General features: G+C 49.2%; 1 protein-coding gene across 1 annotated transcript in view; it reads right to left on the bottom strand.

The window, feature by feature from the left end:
• Positions 1 to 6592: 6592 nt before the first annotated feature.
• The window catches only part of KIF20B (kinesin family member 20B), a 556993-nt gene continuing 544006 nt past the window's right edge, over positions 6593 to 19579 (bottom strand). Inside the window, exon 34 of the mRNA XM_085621389.1 lies at positions 6593 to 6783. Within this exon, the coding sequence (XP_085477515.1) occupies positions 6706 to 6783 (78 nt within the window). The 3' untranslated portion in view covers positions 6593 to 6705. The remainder of the gene's footprint in view (positions 6784 to 19579) is intronic.

Genomic DNA, 19579 nt, shown 5'->3' with positions numbered 1-19579 from the left:
CGAGGGGCAGCCCAATACTGAAGTACTTTTTACCTCACGTCAGGATACTTTCAGATCGCCATGGCAGACGGAGCCAAGGAGAAGACTGCGTTCTCCACCCCAGAGGGCCACTTCCAATTTCGAGTGATGCCCTTTGGATTGAAAAACGCTCCTGCCACCTTCCAGCAGTTGGTAAACCAGGTACTTTCTGGCCTAGAGGCCTTCTCGGCTGCCTACCTGGATGACATAGCTGTCTTCAGCAGCAGCTGGGAGGACCATCTGGAGCATCTCCAGGAGGTGCTGCAGGACCTGCAGCGGGCTGGCCTGACCATCAAGGCCAGCAAATGCCAGATCGGACAGGGATCTGTCATCTACCTGGGCACCTGGTGGGCGGGAATAAGGTGCAGCCCCTCCAGACCAAAATAGAGACCATCCTGGCCTGGGAGCCCCCCAAAATCCAGACGGAGGTCAGGGCTTTCCTGGGCCTCACGGGTTACTACCGCCTGTTTGTCAAGGGCTATGGCACCATCGTGACCCCCCCCGACCGAACTCACGTCCAAGAAGCAACCCCGAAAGTAATTTGTACGGATGCTTGCCAGAAAGCCTTCGATACCCTCAAGCAGGCTGTGTGCACTGCTCCGGTGCTTAGGACTCCAGACTTCAGCAAGGAATTTATTGTTCAAACCAATGCCTCTGAGCATGGCATTGGAGCAGTACTCTCACAACTCAACAAGGAGGGTCTAAACCAGCCTGTGGCCTTCATCTCCAGGAGGCTACTCCCCCGGGAACAGCGGTGGAGTACTATTGAACGGGAAGCTTTTGCTGTGGTTTGGGCCTTGAAGAAGCTGAGGCCATATCTCTTTGGCTCTTACTTCCTGATTAAGACCGACCACCGGCCCCTTCGCTGGCTCATGCAGATGAGGGGCGAAAACCCTAAATTGTTGAGGTGGTCCATTTCCTTCCAGGGTATGGATTTCAGGGTGGAACACTGACCAGGAGTAGACCTCGCCAATGCTGAGGGTCTCTCTCAGTTCTTCCGCCTTAGTGATGAGAACTCCCTAGAGGTTGGGTAGGTCTCCCAACTTTCGGCTGGGGGAGAAGCGTGTTAGACCGGTCAGTCCTAGGGCAGTCTTACCCCGCATTTTTCCCCCTTTCTGCCTCAATTTTGACTGCCATTTTTTGTTGGACATAGGACTCTGGGCGCCTTAACGCTGCTGAAAAGTGCTGAGGTGCAGGTGCTCTCTCCTAATATGGTTGCCACAGGCCCCTGCTACTGCGGGGTGGCCACTGTCCTGCCTGCACACTAGTAGTTGGGATAAGGCTGGGACTTAATGATACTGTAACGTTGACCGTCCCGCCTTTTGTCACCAGAGTCCCCAGAGCCTTCTAGAAACTTCCAACCCTCTTCAAGGTTGGCGCCAGATCTTGCCGCCTTTTTGGTAGAGTCACCTGACTTAGGGGTATAAAAGTAAAGGAGGGAAATCTGACAAGCCAGTTGGTGCACTACTAGACCTGGGGACCCTCTGCCGGAGAAAAGGCTGCTGAGCTAGGGGGAGGCTACACTACTGAGGCTGACTGATATTAGGCCCTGCTGCCCCAAGATAGTGATCCTGCCAGCCTGCTGACCTTGCTCTGTGTGAGGGGAACCAGGAATACCAACTTCAGTGTGCCTGCCCGGGACTACCATCTTTCCTCCCACTGCATCTAACCTCTGCAACGAATGCCTGCCATCTACTGCCAGTGCTGAGACTGGGAAGCGCTTTGGACCCGACACCTGAAACTCCCCAGTTAGCGCTGTGATCCCAGAGTGCTGGGGAACCTGCGAGCGCTGCTGGTGATCACAAGGTAAAGCGCTGTGCCACCTAAGCGCTATATTGCCTGAACTTGCAACTGCCCCCCCCAGCGCTGTGATATCAAAGCGGTGCATGTCCCGAACTCACAACTAATGCTAAGCGCTGCAATCGTAAAGCGCTGAGTAGCCTGAGCCCTGTAAGTGACTCTAAGAGCTGTGGTAGCACGTTGTTTCGTGCCCAGCACCTGAAATTTCTGTTGGGCGCTGCTGGATGAGAGCGCTGTGTCCGTGAACTTGAGCGCCCACTGGGCCCCCAAATCACCGCCGCAGCCCCGGCATTGTCCAGGAGGAAGACTGCGTGTCCTGTAACCCGCCGCGGCCCCCGAAGCGAGGGGAGGGCTGCCACAGTTGCTGCCAAGGGCGCGCTGGGCCAGAAGCGCGAAGGGAGGCATTGCTCGGCAACCGGGGCACCAGCCGCATCATCGCCCGCACCCCCTAGGAAGCGGCGCACAGATTGGCTCCCGAGCCAGCCGGAGGCCCAGAGCCAGTCCTGACCTTTGTGAGAGGGGCTCCGCTGCGTGTGGGAGCCCCCAGATCAGCTACCCTGCATCGGAGAGCCCCACGGACGTCGGGGAATCTTGCCGCCCCCTCCAGGAAAGAGCCCCGAGGGAAGTGAGCAGCGGGCTGCCTGGAAAGGGGGCGTCCCCCGGTGATTAGGGCCAGCGCCGCCGGACTGCCTGCAACTCTGCCCGCAATAACTGACCTGGTGAGTTGGGGGGAGATCGGGGCCTACGCCACGCGGAGGCCCCGCCCAGAGTACAGCAGGGGTGGCCACAGGGGCTCCTGGGGGTCAGAATACCGGGTAGAAAACACCTAGATGCCGGTAATCACTGTCTAAGACGCACCCCCTGCTGTAATGCCCTCTCTGACCCAGCATCAGATCTCTGCCTAGGAATCATCACCGGGATTGAGTGACTGCATCAGAGTGGTTCCCTGAACTGCCTACCGAATGGGTATTGACACTGGAATTACCCAACCGAATGAGCAATGATCCCCGAGTTGCCTACCTGAATGAGTATCACCTGTATTGAATAGGGGCTTAAGAATGTTCACCTTTGTTGCATAGATGTCTAGGAATGAACACCTGCATTGGATCGGAGCCTAAGAATGTTGATCTGTATTGAATAGTTGCACCAGAATTGTACCTGCATACTGAGAGAATCCTACGTTACCTACCCTCACAAGAAGTAGATAAAGATACTTGTTTTGTAAATGAAATTGGAGTGGTGTCTATTTATTGCGTGTGCTTCACTGTGTCAGAGTGGAGTAGTGCTGCACAACTACTTCACACATAGCCTCCGGCGTGCCTACCTGCCTCGCGCCAAGCTACCGTGTTGGAGTCGGTGGTCCCTGGGACCCTCAGTTGTAACATAGAGCTTATTCTGAATGCCATGCAGAGAAAAAAATGCACAGGACACAGTGCATACATGCAAATCTGTGTAGACATGAGAGGTAGATGCAGAAAAAATAAATGGGGGTATTTATTCCCCCATTAACGTGCATTGAATAGGAGGTAATTGTACTTAGGAGAAATGAAAAATAAAGCAACCTTTGTCTTTAAAAATCGGGATCTCCCACCTGAATCAGGTCTGTTGGCTTGTAGGAGAGTGTTGCTGATGTACAAGATGGGTGGAGGGTGTCGATTTGTCAGAATTAGTTTAGAATGCAGGTAAAAGTGGGCTGTGGCAAAGGGGCATGCAAACATGAACTTCTTTTCAACGCATCAGCAATTCGAAGTGTAAATTGGGTAATGTAAGCGTGCATGCGCAGCCAACAAGCGCTATTCTTAAAAAAATAATTAAAGGGGCTTAGACCCTGGCCATTACTTAACCTGAACTGAAACATGGTGTCGCTGGTAAAGTAGTAAGATGGAAACCTTACTGATTAAACATATTTTGCAGGCATTTATTTTATAAGGAATTCACAAACTTATTATAAAAAAAGCACACCCGGTAATTCTGTTTGGTAAAGAATACAAGCACGAAAATTATTTAAACATGTAAGATAGCTCAGTCGGTTACTGTTGCTAATGCAGATATCTCTGTGCATCCCGCAGAGTATAGGTTTGATAAAACAAACATCATTGATTTCGGAGAACACGTTATTCACAACACTACAAAATAAAGCTACTATACAGCGGATGACGCAAGAGGCTGTATTCAACTGGAGGTATAAAGTCTGAGCGAAATGAAAGGGCATTAGCATTCTGCATAAGGTAGCCATGTGGTTTGAAGTCAGCTTGCAAACAGTTTCAATTCAGGCTTTCTTTTACTAACCACTGTAATTATGCACTTTAACCAAAGTTATTCGACTTAAGACCACAACTCTGACAGCACGAGGCTGTTACATGACAGAGGAAATGCTGCATCATAGGTGACACGGAATGCGGAAACCATCTCAAGTTGTTCACGTGGCAGACCTAGGGTACCCCATACAATACTACCCGGTTTTCTTTCTTAATTGCGGGCTTCTACTTGCAGCCCTTAATTTATAACAACCCGACAAAAACCAGAAAGGAAAAGCAGGCTGGGACGACAAATCCCATCTATTAAGGGTCTCTGTTTGAACTCTTCTAAAAGCGCCTTCAAATCTTGCTATCACTTCAAGCACTGTACCTTTCTTGTTGTCCATGGTTTCCTGGTGCAGACGGCACACCTTGCAGGGAAAAAAGACAGACCGGAAAAATCCTGATGCGGACGCCTCTTGCACAAAGTTTAGCAGGAATGCATGGCATCCGCCAAGAGTTGCAGAAGGATAGGTTCAACCTGATTTCCAGGGTCCAAACCTAGGATGCCAAGCATCAGAAGGCAGTATTTACGAAAGACACAAGACAATTAAAAACATGGGTGGAGAGTGGGCGGAGCTTCCACTCCATACTCCATGCCTCGCAGAGTGAGCAGCGCATGCACGCTGCCGCTATAGGCTCGACCTAAAAAGCACATTCTCTGGAGCATGGGCGGCCAGCAGCTACAGCTCATATTGCGGTTACATTTATTTTTCCGATCCCCCTCCTCTACGTCACCATGATTTCTGTAGCTCAGATAGTACCAGAGACAGAGAAGGAGTATTTCTACTGGCGCCAAAACCACACATTTTATTTTTGTCAGGTGTGCAGCCATAGGAGAGAGGATGCAGCGAGAAGAGGGGAAAGAAGGGAAAAAAACAGACATTAAAGAAAGTAGTAAAATAATGAAATACAAATTAGGGTATGGTATTAATACCCCCCCCTCCCCCCAAACTCCAATGGTGGCTGTAAAAAGCCTCAAAAAGTGTGCAATGAGAGACATCAAAGCAGATAGAAGCTATCAAAAACTGCAAATGTAATTCAATTGGAAAGAAACAGCCGATTTCCACTTCACACATAGCGATTCCTTTCCCATTCAGCCCTCAGTGTAATGGTAGAAGCTTGCCAAGATGCTCCTTCCGGGAGTCCCGGAGCTCAACAATTGGGCATTTGACTTTCTTTAAGACACCAACCGAGGACAAGCGCTGCACCCGTCAGCAGTAACCTGGTTGGTTTTTCAATTTTTCTCCTACAAACCAATATAAACAGCTTCCATAGCAATCGTCCAGGACTGAGACCTACCAGGCCCTATCTGGAAAGAGAAAGGCAAAGATATTTACCCTTATCCGCCACCAGCGAGCACACTGAATGAAAACCGCCTACACTGGTATTTAGCAGGATTTCGACTCTTGGTGTCCTGAGTGCGCGAGCGGTTGTCTGGGCAGAAGAACGCGCCCCTATGGGCACTTTACTGACACGAGCAAACGTAGACTCATTAGACCATATTCACGTTACCACCAACAAATTGGCCTAGTAAATAACAGAAAAACCTTCACTGTTCCAAGATAAAAAATAAAGAAAACAAGAATTCACTGCAGCAAAGGTCAAAGGAAACTATAATATTCTGCACCTACCTTTAATTTGAAAGTGATTAAAAAGGAGATGAAAAGTGAACATTTTTCATTCAAGTAACACTTCATTGGCGTCAAGCGAGTTAAAAAAACAAAACAGACAGATTATTTATTAGATTACCCAACGGCTGGATAGTTTAGTTTACACTGAATAAACTATAGCGCCTTTGCGGGAAGAAACACCAGCGTTGGTACTATCAGCACACCTATGTGACTCTGTATGCGTGGCATCATATTTGCTGTGCAAGGTAATGATAATCTTCAGTTGGGAGTTATTTACCAAGGGGATGGGGACATAATATGCACATAAGCTTAGGCTGCGGCACAGCCTTGTCACAGATCTGAGGAGACGGTGCCTTCTGCTGGAGTGGGGCGCTGTTTACAGAGACACAAAAAAGCATTTGCAATGCAATAGGACTCGCATTTATGCGAGACCTATTGCATTGCACCACGGACAACGGGAGGGGGGAGCACGGACAGCGGGAGTGCGGGCAGAGGGAGGGGCGAGAAGGCACAAAGTAGTGCTCACAGTCTAAATAACACGTACCGTACTGTATAACACTCGAAGTAAAGGGGCCAGTAGCCATGGGAGGGTACAACTGACGACATGGCCATAATAAGGCAGGACTAGCAAGCCTCAATCAATCAGAAGGCAGCATTTACGAAGGACAATGACACAAGCCAATTAAAAACATGGCTGGAGCTTCTACTCCGTACTCCATTACAGCATACCTTGCAGAGTGAGCAGCGCATGCGCGTTGCTGCTATAGTCTCGACCTCAAAATCATGGCTTCTACCCAGAGTTTGAGGGAAGCAGTTTCCAGCAAACACTGCACATTAATAATATTTTAAAAAGTACATCATAACAATTTTTATTGGTTACATAGTACAATCTATATTATTTACATTACAAAACCTTTTTTTAATTACACATTAACAGTTTGCAAGATATGAGAGGACTATTTTGCTGTTTTAGCCCGCAGTCGTCTCTTCATTATCAGGTGATCGCTTTCCTTTGTATTTTTTTCTAGAATAATCTAGAGAGAAAAAAGCATTAAACACATTAGTGTAGCATACATATTTCTGGATTAACTTGCAAAAACCACAAGATAACGGTTAACTGTTGATGTTACGAAACAAAGCGCTGCAAACGGCATTTGTAAAGTCAAGATTTTGAAACAGAAATGTATTACAGAGAAAATGTGCAATTCAGCAAATTTATAACAATGATATTAAGGTATCAAATGTTCATCAACATATTTGCTTCATCATCACAGCAACAAACCACTATTCTAGGCGCAGGTTCAGTTCTATCTATTGGTCTGGCCTTAGTCAGCTAGAGCGATATTTTTTTTTCACTGTTCATATGTGGCACAAAAGAACAAGTTACTTCCCTCCAGTAATGCTCTTTCTGGAGGATCCTTTGCCTAATTGCAGATTCCTCATCTTTTAGAATACTACCCAGAGACTGGATCTGGAAACATTTATTCAGCAGTGCTCCAGTGCGCTACTAGGTGACACCTTGCTGCTCAGTATTGGGTCCTTTGTGCCCCATGAAGTTGGAGAGCAGAGATGCATATAAGCGCCATCAGTGATGGTCATCAGTGAACGCCATCAGTTTATTATTTTCCTTTCCACGCTTTGCAGAGCCTGAACGAATGCTGGTGCCAGTGAGCCGATCTTTCTAGCTTAGGGCTTTTTTAAAAGTTAATAAGAGCACGCTCCACAGGATGGGGATGTGGGCGGATGGTCAGGGTCTGCAGTTATACAGAATCCACCATAAACAGTATTATAAAAGGTAAGTAACTTGTTATTCTGATGTATTCTTTGAGCGGCAGATTCCTCACATTGGGAGGCACCACTTTGGTATCTGTCCTAAGTTTGTGGGTGTCGAGAGACTTGAAGGCCAAAGATAGTTGGTCTGTGGAGGGAACTCAGATCAAAAACCCCTGGGGTCCAAGAAAACAAAGTGGTGTTCCCACCAGACCCTGTCTTGAAACCAGCATTGCTTCATGAACTTATGCAGGGATGCCCTTGTTGCAGTCTTCCACCAATACAGTGATAGCAGCCTTAGCACTGGTGGAATGCACTGCGAGACCTTCGGGGGCTGCTTCCTCACCAATGCGTAGCAGATCTTGACGTGGATGACTATCCAGCTAATGGAACCGTTCCTCTTCTTACAATGGGTGAGGGAGAACAGGAAACACCGACAGGGTGATGGATTGCTCAATCAATCATGAGTCTTATAAAGCGTGACAACTCACCCATGATGGTCTCAAGGCACTGAGATGGGGCATGATGGAAAGGGGGGGGGGGGGGGGGGGGGCAGGGGGAGAGATCTGCAGTTCTGTCAAAGAGCCAGGTCTTGAGGTCCTTCCTGAATTGCTGCACTGTTGGTGATTGCCTGAGGTGCATGGGAAAGGGAGTTCTAGGTCTTTGCAGCATGAAAAGGTTCTTCCTCCAGCCGTGGTCTTGCAGATCTGTGGGATGGTGGATAGTGGCTAGGGCCAGTTGAGCGAAGATGTCTGTTGGCAGTGTAGAAAGAGATGTGGTGGTTGAGGAATGCAGGTCAGGCGTTGGGAGGTTTTTTTTTTAGGTGTGTTTGAAGTTAATTCTTTTGTTAATAGGCAGCCAGTGAAGGTCTCATGTGGCCGGTGATGTGGCTGTGGCGTGGGATGTTAAAGATGAGTCTGGTGGAGGAGTTCTGGATGTTCTGCAGTTTCTTTTTGAGTTTCTGGGTGGTGCCAATGTAGAGTGCATTGCCGTAGTCTAGTCTGCTGCTGACGAGGGCATGGGTGACTGTTTTTGTGGACTCAGTGGGGATCCATTTGAAGATCTCACAAAGTAGGCAGAGAGTGGGGAAGCAAGAGGAAGAAACAACGTTGATTAGGCGGTTCATTGAAAGTGAGGAGTCCAGGATGATGCCGCTGTTTCATGCTCCGGAAGGAGTCATGACCTTTAGCAAGAATGCTACCTGCATCAGGGCGTGGCTTGGACGGAGAAGATGGTGGACGCGTGAGCAAGGAGCTCTGCACCAGCTGATCATTTCTCCTTCTGAAACCTGCGGCCGGGGCACTTTTAAGCTTTCTTCTCCCAGTCAGGTGTTGAAGGACATCAGGAGGGCACTCGCTCTGCTTTTGAAGGATCCCGGAGTTCCGTGCAGTTAGCCGCGGTTGCAGACACGGCGGGGCTGATGACGGCCGCGCTCGCTGACTCCTGAGGCAGCCGCAGTATTAATTTACCTCGCGGCCGGAAAGCTGCGTGACGGCCGCTTTGGCCAGCCGGTGCTCTTCCAGGCGCCGGATGATTGCGGAGGCGCTCGGAGGCAGCATCGGAGGAATACGCACTGCCCTTGGGCCACGGGGGGTGCAGAACCCAAGCACGACATCACTCTAGGGCGGGGGCACAGTTCCTGGGAGGCCCTGGGCCTACGCCTCGTGGCGGGGACCCCCTGGCCGACCCTTGGAGTGAGCAGGGGTGAGTCTTTGACCGCTGAGGACAACAGGGGGTGCAGACCGTACACCGCTCGGTGCTTTGCAGTGACTGCTTCACCGTTGTGGGTGGCCCTTGGTGACTCGGAGCTAGGCGGTCGCCAGACCAGCGCCACAATGGACCTGGAAGATAGCACGCAAGAACAGTCACTGACCAATTCAGATGACCCAACTCAACAGCAGCTCAACAAAATCCTGGAGGCGATTGCAGACACCAAAGCCACCCTCCACCAAGACATTACTGCGGTCGCAGTGGGGCTTGGCCTGTTGCGCGAAGAATAAAAAAAAATGTCGCAGAGGGTCAAAGAGACGGAGTCTACCGTAGCGGCGCTGGCGACTGCACATAAGGCATTGGAGCAACAGGTGGGGGCCCTCGCGGACAGAGTGGGTCAATTGGAACACAGGGTGGAGGGTGCTGAAGGGTGCAACCGGAGGAACAATATACGCGTCCTAGGCCTGCCGGAAGGAACGGAAGTTGGTGATATGGTGGCCTTCCTTGAGAACTTGTGGTGCCGGAGGGCCTCTCCTCCTTCTACACTCTTGAACGTGTGCACAGGGTGCCGGCCAGACCTCTGGCTCTGGGGAGACCCCCAAGTCCGGTGGTGGTCAGTCTGCTCCATTTCCGCGTTAGGGATCTCCTCTTACAGAAGGCGAGAGTGGACAGCCCTTTAACTGTTGACAACAGTAAAGTCTCACTCTTCCCAGATTACACGCTTGAAGTCCAGAGGAAATGGTCTTCATATATGGAGGTCAAGAGAGTCTTCAATACTCCCTGATGTTTCTGGCCCGCCTCCGCGCATTCTGGATGGGACCACTCATTATTTTGATAGCCCTAGCGATGCATGGGACTGGTTGGAGATCTACAGGGGCGAGCTGTCCAAGTCTGGCAGCCCTAGGAGTGGTGGGCAGCAGCCTCAGGAGCAACGGAAACGGTTAAGACGGCGCATCCGCAAAGGGGCCTCCAAGAAGTCGTCTACATCACAGACAGTGAAAGAGGGAGGAGGCTCTGCAGGCTGTGGTTGATCTGTGGGCTCAGCTCCGGGTGCTGGGACCGGCACCTCTAGAGTCCGGCGACAAAGAAACAGACACCTCCCAAAGCAATAGTGTGAAGATGCCTTAAGTGACGCCTCGCTCGGCGGATGACATCTGATGTGTCTGTTAACCTGGGGCGGAACTGCTAACTAGAGACTTATTGTTTGAATGTGGCCCGTCTTGAGCCCTGTGCTGTGTCTTGCTTATTGTAGGCTGGTGCGCTCTCTCTGAGAGGAACACTTCTTTTCAGTACTTCCTTGCTCTTTTCTGCCTAAGCCTACCCTCCGTTGAATGCCTCACTAGGTTGGGACCTCACTTAGCACGTATTGTTTCATAAGATGTTTGGGCAGCTGACAGTTGTTGGGCCGCCCTGGGATCGGGGAGTTGACCACCATGGGGGTTTTTTCATTGTTGTTTTTATGACCTGGAATGATTGCAGAGGGGTGGAAAATTGCGTGCAGTGGGTGGGCGGGGTGGGGAATGGGATGCTTCTTGGTGTGTTACAGCAGGAATGGCTGGGGCTCAACAGCATATACAGTTCCTAACGTGGAACATTAGAGGGATGGGATCCATGGTGAAGCGTCATAATATTTACTCCTACTTGAGACGTAGGGACATACACATAGCGCTCTTGCAGGAAACCCAATTAAACTGCGAGGAAGCAGGGAAACTAAAACGACGGTGGAGGGGCAGGTATTCGCGACCACCTGCTCCGCCTTTGCCAATTTTGGGTGAAACCGGGAGTTCCTTTTGCAGCAAAAAGAGCATGGTTGGATGAGAGAGGCAGATATGTCCTGGTGGCGGGGAGACTGGCAGGGCGTGAGGTTACGCTTGGAAATGTTTATGCCCCTAGTCAGGATCAGGTTGGCTTTCTGGACCTATTTTCTGCTACCTTAGCAGGTAGTGTACAGGGCAATCTAATCCTTGGGGCAGACTTCAATTTTGTTGCGGATGTTGTTGTAGACCGGTCACACCTGCCTTTAATGGGGTCTCCTGCACGCCGTACCACTCTGGGGTTCCGGGCATGAATGGCACACTGGGGGTTAGAAGATACATGGCGGCTACAACACGATAGTCATAGGGAATTTTACTTTTTCTCCCCAGTGCACCAGGTGCATACGCGTCTTAACATGTTTTTATGCTCCCCCGCTTTCAATAGTACCATCACGTGCACAGAATATCTGGGCCGTACATGGTGGGATCACAGCCCATTAATGATGACATACCAACCGCTGGGACGGTGTCCTCCTGTTCCCACTTGGAGACTCAATCTGGCAATGCTAGACGACGACCCATTTTGGTCCTCGCTAGATACTCTTCTTGAGACATATTTCCCCATCAATGCCAACACTGCGTCCTCAGTCCGGGTGGAATGGGAAGCATTCAAGTTGGTGGTGAGGGGTCATTGCCTGGGACAAGCGACAGGGGTCTACAGGGAGCTTCGCCAGGAGGTCCTCACTTTGGAAGAAAACATTCGCAGGTTAGATAACATTCAAGGTACAGGGGAGGCGGCCCCACTGGCATTGCAGGAAGCGCAGGCACGTTAAAATGCAGCCCGTGAACGTTTACGTTGTTACAATTATAATGAATACGTTAACATAGTGCAGCAAGAGGAAGGGAAAGCGGGCCGTCTTTTAGCTAGATTGATCCAACCTGAAATGGTTTGCTCCCCTATTACACAATTGGATACAGAGGCTGGTGGAGTGCAGTACTGCCCCGATGACATTAATGATTCCTTTGCCGCATATTATGAACGCCTTTAAACAGCTCTGGCAGAGGTCACTTGTTCTGTGATTGGAGGGTGTTTGGACCCTTTGCCCCTTCGGGTGTTGGCGGATGAGGATCGGGAGGAGCTGGGTGACCCAATTACCTTGCAAGAAATCAAAGCTGCCATTCATGCGTTGGCAGCTGGTAAGACGCCGGGGCCGGATGGCCTTCCGGACGAATTTTGCCAGCGCTTCTCTGATATACTGGCGCCACAATTGGTCCGGCGTATGCAGATGCCTATGAGGCCGGGGTTCTACCTGACTCCACTCGGAGCGCCCTCGTAATCCCTCTTCCAAAAATCAAGTTGCCGAGGGCAGGATTACAGGACCCTTTCTATGCTCAACCTGGACTTCAAGATTCTGAGCAAGGTGTTGGTCGGCAGGCTGGCCCTCACATGAAGGTGCTTGTGCATACGGATCAGAATGGGTTCATACCTACCCGTAACAACTCATATAACCTTCGTAGGCTTTATTCCGTACTGTACCATTCTGATGCTCCGCTTCACCCTCGAGCTGCGGTGCTTTCTGTTGACCTGGAAAAGGCCTTCGATACAAAGGATGGCAGTATTTGTTTGAAGTGATGAGGCGGATGGGGTTAGGAGACGAATGGATCCGTTGGGTGCGGTTATTATATGCGGCGTCCTCTGTCAGGGTCCGCACGGGTAGGACAATATCCAGGGAATACGGTGTGTTTCGAGGGACCAGACAGGGGTGTCCCCTCTCCCCCCTTCTTTTCACCTTAGCGATCGAACCTATAGCCGAGAGATTGCGTCAAGAGGGTAATGGAATTGGACTGGACTCTGCTGGGCGGATGCATTGCATCTCCCTATATGCAGATGATCTTCTGGTGTATCTCGGGTATGCTGTGGTGGGCGCCCTGACGGTAATGCAAATATTGGAAGATTTTGCTGGCCTCTCGGGCTTGTGGGTTAACAAGGCAAAAACGTACCTATTCCCTGTGGCTGGCCCCCTTCCTAGGCCGGACGCATTGGCGCCCGATATTGTATGGGCTCAGCTCACGTTTAAATATCTAGGTATACAAGTGTTCCATTCATTAGATGACTTGAAGCAGGGTAATCTCGGAAAGGCGGTGCGATCCCTACAAGGTAGTGTTCAGTTTTGGCAGCTGCCAGTGATGTCCAGGGTCTCTTTATCCAAAATGGTCATGCTTCCACGCTTGCTGTACTTTTTTGTCAATCTTCCTGTCCTCATGCCTAGCCGGTGGTTCCGCCCCCTGAATGCTCTGCTTCGGGATCTGGTGTGGGGGAGATGGCCGTTCCCGGGTGTCGCTGGCAACGCTGCAGCGTCCGGCTGCTGAGGGTGGCCTGGGTGTGCCGAATTTTGATTAATATATGCTAGCTGGTCAATTACAGTGGCTGGCGCAGTGGATAGAAGAAGTAATTGAGGAAGGTACATTCTTGGCAAACCCGGATACCTGTCCTAGATTGGTAATGGCAAAATTGCTACGGCCTATGACGCTTACACCGTACAATTCCTTACTACAATGCACTGCCTTTCAAGCCTGGCGGCGATGTGGGAACCGAAGACGGCAGACCGCTAAATACACCCCGGTGCTGCCCCTGGTGGGCCTGCCGTATGGCGACCCCCAGTCCGTCTTTACCGTCGAGCAACTGGCCCCCTGGACAGATGTGGGACTAGACGTGGTTGGAGATTGTTTCTTGGACAAGTCCCTAATTCCCTTCGATGGCCTAGTGGAGGATTGTGGTCTGCCCCCTGGCTAGTTCCTGCATTATGAAGCCTTGGTCCGAACTTTTGCACAGTTGTGGGAGGTGGGTAGAGACGAACCGGAAACACATCCGGTGCTTCACGCCTTGTTCACACTCGGCACGGCGAGGCACCTTGTGAAATGGTTCTATGTGGCCCTCCAGGAGGCCTCGGTACGCCCCTTGACCAGACTACTTGCTAAATGGGGTGAGATTGGGGGTAAAGATTTAACAGATGTGGAATGGCGAAGGGTCTTGTGTTATCCCAAGAAAATCTCTCGAAACACCCGCCTCAAATATATTCAGTTTAATTATATGCATATGGCCCACATGACTCAATGTGACATATGGAGGTGAGGTTTGTTCTTGCCCCAGATGCTCTCATCCAGATGCGGACTTTGGTCACATGATCTGGGAGTGTGGTGCCTTGCGACCTTTCTGGGAGGCAGTCCTGGGTAAGCCTACTGAAGTACTGGGCAGATATTTACCTCTCACATTACAGACTTACATTTTGGGTCTTTTTCCTAGGCCACCGAAGTGTAAGGTGGGGACAGACTTCTGGACCTAGCGCTGGGACTAGCGAAACGCTGTATTGCACTGGAATGGAAATCTGCCAGAGGTCCACGGATTGCGACCTGGCATAGGGATGTTATTGTGTGGGGTGGAGAGAAGAGCACTCAGTTGGGAAGAATCTAAGGGTATGAGGAAGCACCCAATGGCTGGCCAATGGAGGGAAGTGCTGGCACCTGGGAGAATCCAGAGGGACAGGAGGAGATGGGTTCAAGCCTCAAATCAAATACAGATGCACACCCAGGGGCGTCTCAGCCTGCGTCACCAACCGCTACTTTAGACGGCTTGGGGCCCTGATGGGGCACTATGTCCAATTGCTGAGTAAGTAAGAGCTTACAGAATCTGTGTAACCTGGAGGAGGCGCCTTTATTGGTAGCTATGGGCCTCTCACCTATGTGTCAACCTGCTTCTTCTCTGCTGTAATTTCTTTCTATAAAATTCCCCCACCACAAGCCGAAATAGATGTACAGGATACGTTTCCCCCTCTGCAGAAGGTCTTTTATTTGTTTTTTCTCCTTTTTCATTTCTTTTGTCCCCGGTTGGGCCATTTGTTTTGGAGTTATTTTATTATCATGCTATTAGAATTATGTTTTCGATAATTGAAGTGGAATTTTGCAAATTAGAATTGTTATTTGGGTTCCCTGGTAGATTGGTAGTTAGCCCTACACTGCACATTGGCAAGTATTGAGTAGGACGGGCCATGTATTGTGACCTATGGCAAATATTATGCATTGTGGCTATCCCTATAACTGTACTCAGGACTGTTTTGAATATGCCTATTTTATAAGACTTGTATTGCAAAAATTGAAAATGCCAATAAAGCTACTTTAAAAATAAATAAATAAAGAATGCTACCTGCATCAACTTGTCAGCAAAAAGGTGGAGTATGGGGGGTTGCACGGAAAGTGTCTGGAGTTCACTCACGTAATCGTGATGAAGACGACAATCTTCAAAGTTAGGATATGCTCGAGCAACTATACATTGGCTCGAATAGTATACACAAGCAACATCCAGACTAACTTAAGGTCCCACTGTGACAGCACAAATGGCTTGGGACGGAACACGTGCTAACCTTTTGATAAATCTCATTCAAAGAGGTGATTTAAACAAGGGCAGTTGGTCTGCTAAATGCCGAAAGGCATTAAGGACCAAAATAACATTAATAGGGTGCATTAAGGACCAAAAGACATTTAATAGCCTTGCTAGGCTAAACAAAAAACAAACAAAATGGCATTCAACAGCTTTGCTTGTAAGTGGTCTTGCTTACAAGCGCCTCAGCAGGCCACAAATTTTTACCAGGGGCGACAAGGATGACATCCACCACCATAGTCGACAGCTGAAACGCAGTAAGTTGCCACCACTCAATCTCCATTCATGTAGGTGTAGACTGTGCAGATATAGGTAGAGGATTTCGGTCTATTGCTATGACAGACGAGCCTCCCAGAGTGGTAGCCTGACTGGGAGACAGATGCTCATTCCTTGATCTTTTCCAGAACTCTGGGCAGGAGGGGCAGAAAGGTATAACCGTAAACAGTTTTCCATTCCAGCTGGAATGCATTTCCTAACAAGTGTTCTTGTGGAAGCTCTAATGTGCAAAAATTGACAATGCACATTTTCGATGTTAACAAAAAAGATCTAGCCAGCTTTATCCTCACTGTTGGACGATAACCTGACCCACTTCTGAGCCGTAAATGCCACCCCTGATCTGCCAGATGCCAACTGTTCAACTCATCTGATTAGGCATTCAGTGGCCATGCCAGTGGCGTTCGCGATCAGGAATCTGCCCTAACATGAAAACCAACTCCAGAGGCAAAGAGCTTTCTGGTACAGGACCCAGAATCCTACTGTACCCTGTTTGTTGCGATACCACATAGTGGTGTTGTCTGTGAAAACCTGCAGGAGTCCTGATAGATGGCAGGAAGAATTCAGAGCCAAATAGCCCATAACTCAAACATACTAATGTGGAGCTGAGCTTCTGTTGGAAACCAAAGTCCTCTGATCTCTGCATGGCAACCCCAGTCCAGAAGGAACAAGTCTGTCACCACTCAAGTCAGGGAAGACTGCCACTGAACCAATTTTGTTCGAGGAGCCCTACTGCAGATCGTAAGCCATCACCTCTGAAAGCAGAATGATATCCTTGATGCTGGATCTATAGGAACTTCAGATTCCACTGTGGAACCCACATATGCCAAGGAGCATGCAAAAGGCTAAGAGTTAAAGAAGCCTCAGACCTTCTCTCACTGTGATCCAGGACTGAGGAAGAAACATCAGGTCATAGTCCAAATGTCTTGGACTTGCTGCTCTGAAAGGAAGGCCCAGAACTGCACTGCAGTTAAGACAGGTCAAATGAATGGAAGCCTCTGGGTAGGAATAATTAACACCAACAAGGAGGCTTACTGTATTCTAGAGGCGGTGTATAACTGATTGTGGTGGTGAGCCCGCCATCAACAGCCAGTCATCGAAGTAGGGTAAGGCTAATATCTCCATCCTCTGAAGATAGGCTGCAACCACCGTCATCACTTTCGTGAACACCCAGAGAGGGGCTGGGGAGGCCGAAAGGTAGCACAGCAAACTGAAAATGTTCCTCACTTACCTTAAACCACAGGTATTATCTGTGGGACTGCCAGACAAGTATAAGAAAATATGTACCCTGCAGGTCGAAGGACACCATCCTGCATCCAGGACCCCCCCTCCTTGCCTCCAGAAGGTCATGCCCTACTCCGCATTCCTACTAGCCAGGCAAGCAAATTTTCCAGGAACAACTCATTACCCTGCTTAGAGAGGTGCACGCCATCCTGTAGGAAAAATGGCTCCCCCCTCGATGCACCAATGCGCGATTGTCTATCCATCTGTCGTCCATCATCGCCCCGCACCCCCCGGAAGGGCAAGCGTCACAAAGGGCAAACTTATGCAGTTTGATGCCTGCTGAGGGGTGGGGGGTTGGGGTCGGGAGAAGAGGACTGAAGCCCCTGCTGCCATGTGCGCTACCTTCCACAACCATGTCTTTGAAAAGACTGGGATGACTGTACTTCTTTGGAGAAGCTGCCTTTGTCTATACACCAATGATCTGGAATAGCCCCTGAAATCTTTGAATTATAGTGGAAAACCCCAGCAATCAGTAGTATCCAGGCCAGTACAGACAGTATCTTTGGCTGCGTCTTGCCCATCTTGAATTGTCTGAGTCAGGGAAGCCCTATAGTTTTCAGGGACCGTTAGCAAGATCTCGCTGGTCATGTAGCGGCCCAATAGGCGGATAGCCTTAAATGACTCCTACAGAAGACTACTAGATGAAAAAATATGCTTGACAAAAATCTCAATCCTCAAGGGACTACCAAAGAGTATGAGTCATGGAAAATTAATTGGGATTCACTTTAATAGTTGAATCCTGAGCTACCAGCATAATAAAGGATGCTTATTAGGAAAATCAAGCTTACCAGGAGCTTGTCTGTGATGCCTGGTCACCTGCCTATTCCCCACTGGGAAGGAACAGGGTTTGACCAAGTGACCATCAAGGTATTGGTGAGGACCTCATTAAAAGGAGAAAAGGTTCTGATGTGGCTGGACAGGCTGAATAATTTCTGTAAGGATGTTCCTTTTGGTCTCAACTAAGGGCAGTTGTAAATCTAGTACTGTGTCTGCCCACCTGAGAACCACTACAAATGAGGCACTTAGGGTCAGATGTACGACCATTCCTTTTTGCGGGAGGCAAATTGTGTTTTTTTGCGACTCGCAATTTGTGACTATCAAAGTGGAATATACTAATGTGTTTCCGACACATTTAGCGATTCCCAATTGGGTTGGTAAATGAGATGCTTTAATGTTCATGAGACAGGTCGCAATTTGCGACCCACTGGCAATGACCTGTAATCACAGGGATGAAGGCCTGCTGGGGACAGTGGACCACCATGTCTGTTTGCCTTTTAAATAAAACATTTTTTTTCAAATGCAGCCCTTTTTCCTTAAAGGAAAACAGGATGCGTTTAAAAGAAAAAATGAAAAGTCTACTTTTAATTTTTTGAGCGCAGGTAGTGGTCCGTGGGACCACTGCCTGCTCGTACAAAATATTTTTGCTGCGAAACACAAAGGGGAAGGGACCCCCTGGGGACCCGTTCCTGACTGGCTTACTACCAATTTGAAGTTGGTGGTAAGTGCGATTGCTTTGAAACCACATTTGCGCATGCAAACCAATCTTATATCCCCTGCAACTTGCTATTAGGATGGGAACGCCTTTGGCACGCCCCTTCCTAATAGCAACTCGCAAACCCTATTTTGCGAGTCTGTATTAGGTTACTAACTAGCAAAATGGCTTTTGTACATACAACAACCCATTTTAGCAGTCGCAAATGGCCCGATTTTCTTTTTGGGACCACTAAAAACAGTTGTACATCTGATCCTTTATTCCCTTGGTACCCATGTGGGGAGACAAATCCTGCATCCACGGTGTCAAGCCTACCATCATCTTCCAAATCAAGGTACTACCTATGTAATGAGTGATTGATGAGAAAACCGTCTCCATTCCCACCTTCATCATCATTATTATCCCCCATCAAGGAGCGTCCTTGTTGAGAGTCACAGCCCAAAAAAGATAAGAGCCTCGGCTGGTGTGTTCTCCCTGACAGAGGTCAGAGCCAAGATATATGATGCCAGGTTGCACTTTTGTAATCTCGCAGCGTGACATCAGTTGAGATCGAGCTGAAGCCAGTTTAGTGTCCATCAGAATCACCCTCTTCCGTTGCCATCATTAAACCGACAAAGCTTGCCCCAGAGTCAGTACAGGCCCATAACCAGTCCCAAGGGTTAGGATGGCATTTAGGAAGAAACCACATTTGATAACCCGACCGCAGATTCACTGGGGCCCTAAGGTGTGCCAGAGGTGCACCAAATATCTGCAGCATGACCACCTAAAGGCTTACATCTTTGGCACAGAGAACTCTCGGAGCACTGGGATCATCTGAGGAATCTGCTTTGCGCCCGATGACCTCGAGTGAAACCCACTCACATTATGAAACAGTGGCACCTTCTCTTTAGGTTCAGAATGGCAGGATGGAATAGACTCCTGCTTCGCTTTTTTAGGTTTACGATTGAACTTCAAATTACATAGAGTACTTCAAAAGTGAATTTGACCGCTCATGGGACCAGTCTTGGGAGATGGGACATGTCCGCAAAAGGCCACAACAGATACTTTTGCTTGGTAACATGCAACTTCAACTCCAAGTCCCAGATCGCCTTTGGGGGGCACATTTATTGCAC

Source organism: Triturus cristatus, chromosome 1_2 (genome assembly GCF_964204655.1).
Source record: "Triturus cristatus chromosome 1_2, aTriCri1.1, whole genome shotgun sequence".
NCBI lineage: Eukaryota > Metazoa > Chordata > Amphibia > Caudata > Salamandridae > Triturus > Triturus cristatus.
Note: the sequence above shows the minus strand (reverse complement) of the source record. Positions and strands in the feature narration are given on the sequence as shown.